The sequence below is a fragment of the Abramis brama genome, assembly GCF_963993115.1.
Source record: "Abramis brama genome assembly, chromosome: 4".
Taxonomy (NCBI): Eukaryota; Metazoa; Chordata; class Actinopteri; order Cypriniformes; family Leuciscidae; genus Abramis; species Abramis brama.
The window spans coordinates 29,532,305-29,539,804 of NC_139966.1; the positions used below are offsets into that span (position 1 = coordinate 29,532,305).

At 47.5% G+C, this 7,500-nt stretch overlaps 2 protein-coding genes across 2 annotated transcripts in view; both read left to right on the forward strand.

The window, feature by feature from the left end:
- Positions 1-1,645: 1,645 nt before the first annotated feature.
- Positions 1,646-2,929, forward strand: LOC311082147 (uncharacterized protein; the record flags this gene model as incomplete). Its single annotated transcript, XM_084112889.1, has 4 exons — positions 1,646-2,488; positions 2,576-2,638; positions 2,707-2,793; positions 2,883-2,929. Exons 1-4 carry the CDS (start codon positions 1,660-1,662, stop codon positions 2,927-2,929), a joined length of 1,026 nt encoding a protein of 341 aa, XP_083969015.1. The 5' UTR covers positions 1,646-1,659.
- The window catches only part of LOC311082148 (uncharacterized protein), a gene marked incomplete at its 3' end in the record, with an annotated part of 5,305 nt that continues 685 nt past the window's right edge, over positions 2,881-7,500 (forward strand). The window contains exons 1-8 of the mRNA XM_084112890.1: positions 2,881-2,972; positions 3,344-3,911; positions 4,045-4,372; positions 4,462-5,269; positions 5,375-5,581; positions 5,966-6,558; positions 6,649-7,154; positions 7,231-7,500. The exon at positions 7,231-7,500 is cut by the window's right edge and continues 685 nt beyond it. Coding sequence (XP_083969016.1) covers positions 3,664-3,911; positions 4,045-4,372; positions 4,462-5,269; positions 5,375-5,581; positions 5,966-6,558; positions 6,649-7,154; positions 7,231-7,500 — 2,960 coding nt within the window. The 5' untranslated portion in view covers positions 2,881-2,972; positions 3,344-3,663. The remainder of the gene's footprint in view (positions 2,973-3,343; positions 3,912-4,044; positions 4,373-4,461; positions 5,270-5,374; positions 5,582-5,965; positions 6,559-6,648; positions 7,155-7,230) is intronic.

The window sequence follows — 7,500 nt, forward strand, 5'->3', positions numbered from 1 at the left end:
CATGGGCTTAAAAAGCAAAAGCTTCACTTGCTCCTTGCTATCGCGCTTCTAGGCTGAAATACTTAACTCTCCGCTGCTCGGTGGGAAAAGGTGAGCCACGCCAAGGTTCCATGGTGTAATGGTTAGCACTCTGGACTCTGAATCCAGCGATCCGAGTTCAAATCTCGGTGGGACCTGCTTTTGCCAGGAATGTGCGCAGGGCCTCGTCCGAAAAAACTTTTCGGCAGCAGTGAGGCTCAAAAGCTCATCTAGAGAGTTGCACCACATGGAGAATGCGGGCATCGATCCCGCTACCTCTCGTATTCCTAATGCTTCCTACCGATTGAGCCAAAGTAAGCCCAAAGTAAGCCCACGGGAGCCAATCGCGTTTCTCTCCTGTGGCTTACTTTTGACCAATCGCGTTTCTCTCCTGTGGCTTACTTTTGACCAATCGCGTTTCTCTGCTGTGGCTTACTTTTGACCAATCCTGTGGCTTACTTTTGACCAATCGCGTTTCTCTCCTGTGGCTTACTTTTGACCAATTGCGTTGCTCTCATGTGGCTTAATTTTGACCAATTGCGTTTCTCTCCCGTGGCTTACTACTTTTGACCAATCGGCGGCCGCTATTATTGTCATCTATTATTGTCATCTTTGCAACAGCAACAGGTAAGGCTATTCTTCATTACTGTATATTCGTTCATTATTTATTCGTATACAGTGTGTATTTTGGGAAAATAAAACATTCCAATATAGCTAGCTAGCACACGTTTTCTTAAGTACCTGTGAACCTGTAACTTTTCCCATGATAAATACAGTAAAAAACATGTCACTACTGTCAAGTTAATTAGCCGGCCGCTAATTAAGCTATGTCCTCCTGAGACCAATTTTTTTTGTGTGTTAATTTAGTATTTTTTTGTGTCATTACATTATTTTGATAATGCATAAGAACACTTTTTACAAAAAACTTTTTTTTTTTTAAATAATGTTTTATTCATATATATGTTATACTATGTCCTCTGTAGAGGACACCAGGACTCATTTATTATTATGATTGTTATTTTATTTAAAAAGACATGAATAGGCAAAAACAATGTTTTGTTTTTTTAAATCACCAATAATTTTTTAGGTTTCAGGATTTGATATACCAAACTTTGTATAAAGATGATTCTCAACTATGTTATAAAAGATATGCCACAAAAGCTAAACAAAACAAAACGATTTATGCATTTCATGATACCAGCAAGATTGTACCAAGAACTATTTTATGTATAAAATAATAGTTACATCCCGGCCTTGATGCTGTCAAGATACTGTGGGTAGTACAACATAGCTAAATATGATAAGATGCTACTACAATTACTTAGCGACTCCAGGGCAGCAGTGAATGATTTGTAAATGAATTAAGCCCACCATTGTAAGTTCATTGAATGCTGAAAGGTTTTATAAATCCAGTGTTTCAATTATTAAATGATTTACAGTCATATACGCAATCAAGACAGTTTATTTGTAGAGCACAATTTGTACACAAGGCAATTCAAAGTGATTCACAGTTGTATAAAATAACAATAATGCTGGTAAAATCAATTCATAAAACATATGATCATTAATTAATTACATTAAAACCAAATGGTGTAGTAAAATACTTTCAGTTGGAATATGACAGCTATGTAACGTTCTGTTATGCCTGTGTCCTTTCAGATTATGTATGCATACCCGGTTTTCCGAAAAACCTCTGAGGGTCGACTCCTAATGGGGCCAACTGAGGAGGCCAATAGGAGTCAGATCGTGGTGGCAGGGAGGGCCAGGTGTAAGGAGGAGGTCCTGGCTGAGGCCACTGCCTTTGTGAGGCAGAATGGAGGGAATCCTGGAGACCAGTTCCTGGTTCTGGCTCACTGCAAGATCCAGTTTGGGAAACACCAGGGCCAGAGGTTCCTGTGGCTGCTGGAAAACTCACTGGGGTATGCCGTGTATCTGGTCAGCAGCATTTTGGGGGAGGAGGAGAGGGACAACCCGCTGTCGGCCAACAAACACATGTTCCTCAGATACACCTCGCAGATCAGGGAGGTAGGCGAGGCTGTGGAGGTGTATCAGAAAAAACAGGCCATGCTGCAGGAGGCCCAGAGGACGGGAGACTCTGGATGTCTGATGGTGGAGTTTGGTGATTTTAAGGGTAGGTCAATGAAGGAGGTGTATGAGGACCCAAGCAAGGAGGCCCAGGCTCTCATCACCTACCTGAAGAAGGCAAAGGCCAGGCCCAACACCAACATGGCCCTTTTCAAAGCATACGTGCTGAAGAGGCAGGCTCCAGCCCACGTGCCCACCACCACTGTGCCCGCTGCATCTGCCCCCACTGCTGCTGTGCCCACTGCCACTGTGTCTGTTCCTCCTCCACCTGCTGCCACTCAGAACAGGCCACTGCTGGCTACCAACGTGAAGACCCTGTTGGCGCGGGGGAAGCATTTATCTGCTTCACAGCTGGCACAAAAGATTTTGTCTCCAGCCAAACCCTGTAAGTGATTTGCAAGCTTTAAAGTCATTACAGTATATATTATGCAGTATATATGTCTAACGAAAATACGTGTTTTGTAAACAACAGCTGCAGGACCACGTTTCCCTCCTGCGTCTGAGTCCGCAGCCCGGAGACGGCTCTTTACATGTGGTGAGTATCACTTTAACGCATACAAGTGTGTTGGTGACATGTGCTTAGTGTTTTATGTTATTTTACAGACTCTGCTGCTAGGGATTTTTTTGAGGAGGAAGATGACGAGGAGATGGCAACTGTAGCCTCACAAGCTGAGGAGCAACTTCCTCAAGGTATGTAAATCTTAAACAATATTTTACAAACAATTCTGTGACAACAGTATTTTTTAAATGACATCATATTCTTTTATTTTACAACACAGAGGAATGGCACTTCTCAGGTGTCAATCTACATTCACTCTTTGAGTGAACATCTTCAAAGCAAAAAGGGAATTTAAAGGTGTATGTAAAAGGTTTTTATTTCATTTTTTATCATAATCACTTACTAAAGCTCATTCTTGTCATCTCACACGTCCCCCACTCCCCTTGGAATAAGTGGCTGTTGTAGTTAGAGGCGCTCACAGTGTTTGGGCTGCTTTGCTTCACACTTGGCTGATCCCATCTCATTTTTCTTCTTGTATTTGTCCTAATGGTGCTTGGGTGAAAAACAGGATGATTTTCACTGCTTCCTTCCATCGTTTCATCATCATGTCGCCTGTCTACTAATCATACATGCTTTGCACTAAACCTTGTAACCGCAGTAGCTGTCCAGCAGAGATGAGAAAGTCATGCAGTGAAAGTCTAAAACAATAAGATAATTATGTTGTGTCTTTTTACGCTCCAGCCACTGCGGCCTCGAGAGGCCCTGCTCCTGCCCCGGCTCGTGCTCCTGCCCCTGCTCCTGCTCCTGCTCCTCCAGCATTGTGGACCCCTGACCAGGTATCCCATTCGCCTGCAGAGCTTCCTGTCCACTGGAATGAGCAACTCCCATCTTTCCAGCAGGACTGGATCGGGAAGACTCTGTTCAGGGCCAACACAAAAACAGGGAAGCCTGAGCTGACGCCACATCCCAACTTCTGGTGGTACCCTCCCCAGCCCCCGACCGTCTTCACCCAGCCCCCTGCTTCTCCTGATATCTTCTTCTGCCGCCCTCTTTTCCTCTGGATGCCACTGAAGATGTGGTCCATTCCACTTGTCTGTGTCAAGCCAGCCTGCAATAACCACAAGCTGACAGCTGCTGGCCTTTATCGCACTGTGCGCAAGGTCCTGGACATAGACGGGTGGTATGACATGGCCACAGAGTATCTGGAGTGCAAAGGGTGCAAGAAGAAGTATCCAGCCTGGTCTGAAGACATCCTGGGACAGCTCGACATGGGACACCGCAGAAAATTCCCCGCCATTCTGACATACAGGTAGAACACATTCATATTTAGAGCAATGCACTGTAATTTGTTGTACTGTATAAAATCAAATACATTGCTTTACTGACATTAACATTGAAATAACAAGATGTGGCACTGAACAGAATTATTTGACTGTCTGTAGGTACACGTGTGACTACCGTGTAGTCATAATGATGCGGGAGAGGACCCGGGGCAACACTGTCACGCAGCTTCACAAAAAGCTGCAGGAGCAGCACACCTCAGCGTGGTCACAGCGGACGCTGGAGTACCTCACTGTCTGTGAGCCCTTCACAGACTCCTCCATCATTGAGCCTCCAGTCTTTTCTGCGCCTCCGCCCCTCCCACCCATCCCCAAACCCAAGTGGCTGCTGTCTGTGTATGCCAGGGACGTCCTCTCGCGGCTACCTGAGGTCAAGGCCAAAATAACCTCTGTCTTTGGCTCTGTCCTCAAGATGGACTCCACCAAAAAGGTATAAAAAGTCAAGTTTGAATAATAATAATTGTTATTATCTTACATTTTTCTTACATTTGTTTATTCTACTGGTTTTTTTTTACATAGGTCACCAAAAAACTGGCCGGTGCTGCTGCCAACACTGCTGGTTGGTGCACTAATGTAGGCAATGAGCACGGCCAGGTGTTGGTGTCAGTGCTCACAGCGGCAGAGGGGCATGGACTGTGGCCCATGGCGGCGGGTCTCATGAAGAGGTACAGGGAGGCGGGAGTGGCACCGCCCGCCGTCATGTATGTGGACAGAGACTGCTGCAGCCCACACGCACACGGACAGTCGCAGGTCAGAGCCATGTTCACAGAGTGGGATGAACTCCAAGTGCGCCTAGACATTTGGCACTTCATGCGGCGCTTTGCAGCAGGTGTCATCACGGAGTCTCATCAGCTCTACGGCACCTTCATGACTCGGCTTTCCAGGTACATCTTTGAGCTGGATCCAGATGATGTCGCTGCTCTTCGGTTGGCCAAACAGGGGGAGCTACAGGCCAGAGGAGCTTGTCCAGTCTCAGAGAAGGCCCTGGATAAGCTGATCACCAGGAAGGAGTTGGCGCTGCACTGTCGCAAGCGGACCAGAGGAGTGGAGGAGACCACCAGGAGGATCAAGGCGCTCATTGAAGAGATGGACAGTGAGAAGGGGAGGGACACTCTGGGTGTACCACTGCTGGACCACGAGCGCATCCAACAGATCTGGATGGACCAGCAGAGGCACATCACCTGTATTCAGGACCCAGAGGGCTTCCCTCTGTACCAGAAGACAGGCACAGTGAAGAAGGGTGGTGTGGAGCTCAGCTGCTATCGCTGTGCTCGTGGCTCCACCTCCTTGGAGTCTTTCCACCTCCATTTAAATCGCTTCATCCCAGGTAGGTTATAACTTTTATAACCTGCTAAAAACTTAAAACTTTTATAACCTGTTCTGCCGTTCTGAATACATAGATTACATATATTTGCCTTTATTTAACCTCTAGGGACCAGTGCCAGTGATGCACATTTCCAGGCCTATCTCCTGGAAGGCCTGATGCGCTGGAACCAGGACCGGATGGATGAAGCAGTGAGGGGAAAGACTGACCTGAGGACCTACAGCAGCGCTGAGAGGGAGGCAATGGACCGGCTCAGCCGCAAAGTGCTGAAGATGTCCCTGGATGAGCGCTACCAGCCTCCAGGGGCTTACACAGGTGAGAATTATTCATGTTAACTCAAACAAAAGATTATACATTATACAGGTGTATGAGTGTTTGAGTGTACATTTTTATATTTTATTTCAAATACTTCAACTATTGTTGGAGTTATTTGTACTTTGTTTAATTTAGGCTTAATTTGAGCCTTTATAACCTAATTTCTTTGCTTTCTTTTGCTAAAGTGAATTTGCTTTATTTAGCATTTATGCTTATTATTTTCTTGTTTATTATTTTCATTTTTTGATCTGTTAAACTGCGTCAAGCCTACAAACGATCAAACTTTGAAAGGTTTGATTGTTTGTTTGTTTCAGTTTGTTATGGACAAATAGCCACTACAGCTATAATAATGTGAATGTGCTTTGTATGTGTGTTCTTTTGCAGGGGAGCTGCTGGGTATGGAGTATCTGTACAGTCAGTCTGGGAAATCCCTGACTATTATGGATAACCCAGAAGAGGAGGATCGGCTGGTTGAGCAGATGGATGATGAGGTGGTGCAGGACGAAGGCTTCGTTGAGGAGGAACCTGAGGATCTCACAGTGCCAGTCCTCTATGACCCCTTTGAGACTGTCCCAGTCCACAGCAGCGGCCCCCAGACCTTCAACCCCTGTCCCTCTGCACCAGGACCATCCTCACTACAGCCACCCACATCCAGCCAAGGACTGCAGCGCCCTGCCCAGCCTCCTCTGCAGTCTCCTCTTCTGCGCCCTGCCCAGCCTCCTCTGCAGTCTCCTCTTCTGCGCCCTGCCCAGCCTCCTCTGCAATCTCCTTCTCTGCGCCCTGCTCAGCCTCCTCTGCACTCTGTCCAGCTTCCTCTGCAGTCTCCTCAGCAGTGCCCTTCTCTGCCTCTTCTACACCCTCCTCTGCAGCGCCCGGTTCACCCTCCTCTGCAGTCTCCTCCACAGCCTTCTGTCCAGCCAAGTGCTGCCTCTGCTCCTGCAACATCAACTGGGTCCAGTGTTGCAGACCAGGCTCCTGTAAGTAAGCTGCTCATTATTAGTTTCTTTTTGCTTTTACACTCTGACATTTAACATGCTGTGTATTTTTATTGTAATGCTTCCCTGCAGGCTCCTGTTCTTGGACCCGATGGCGTTGCGGGCTGGGATAAGGTGCAGGATCTGGCTGAGTACCTGGTGTCCCTCCGTCAGGCACTCTACCTGGATGAGCAGCAGGTCACAGAGGTCATCCGTCTGTGGACTGCTCTTCCTGATGGGGACAAGAGGAGGATCCACTATCAGCCCAGACACCAGCCCAAACTGACCCACGGACGCTTCAAGGCTCCGAAAAACACAGGAGTGACACCAGGTGTGGAGAGTGTGAAGAGGTGCCTGATCGGTCATCCTGGGGGGCCGGCTCAGTGGCCCAGCACCAGTCGCTTAGTTGAGGCCATGTGCATCAAACTGTGTGCACTGCACAAGTCCCCAACTAAGAAAGATGGAGTCCGTCTTCCTCGTTGGACTAAGGTGCTCAACGATTACCACCACATCCGAGACCTGGTGCTGAACTGCCACACTCTGATGGAGGCCACGTCACTTCAGCTGTTTGTACTGAATCAGAGGACTCTCACTCAGTGGTAAGCATGGTTTTACATTGACATTTGAAAGAAAGGGATAGCAGTTATTTATAATGAATACATTTTTTGATTGCAGGTTTAATCGAAGGGAGAACACCCAGGAAGTGACTGTCCTTTCCCAGGGCCTTGCTGCAGAAGACCGCATCGCTGTGGCCAGCTCACAGCTTCCTGCTCCGCGGGAAAGGCTGGATGAGGCTCCCTCCACATCAGGGGCCCGGCACGAGTTTGTCCTTCCTCCTAACAGAGCGGGACAGGCTCCTAAGCTACGGCCGGGCAAACGACCTGCCAGTGCTACAATTGTGCGGCCCATTACCCCAGCAGCTCCTACTCCTCCCCCAGTTCCCTC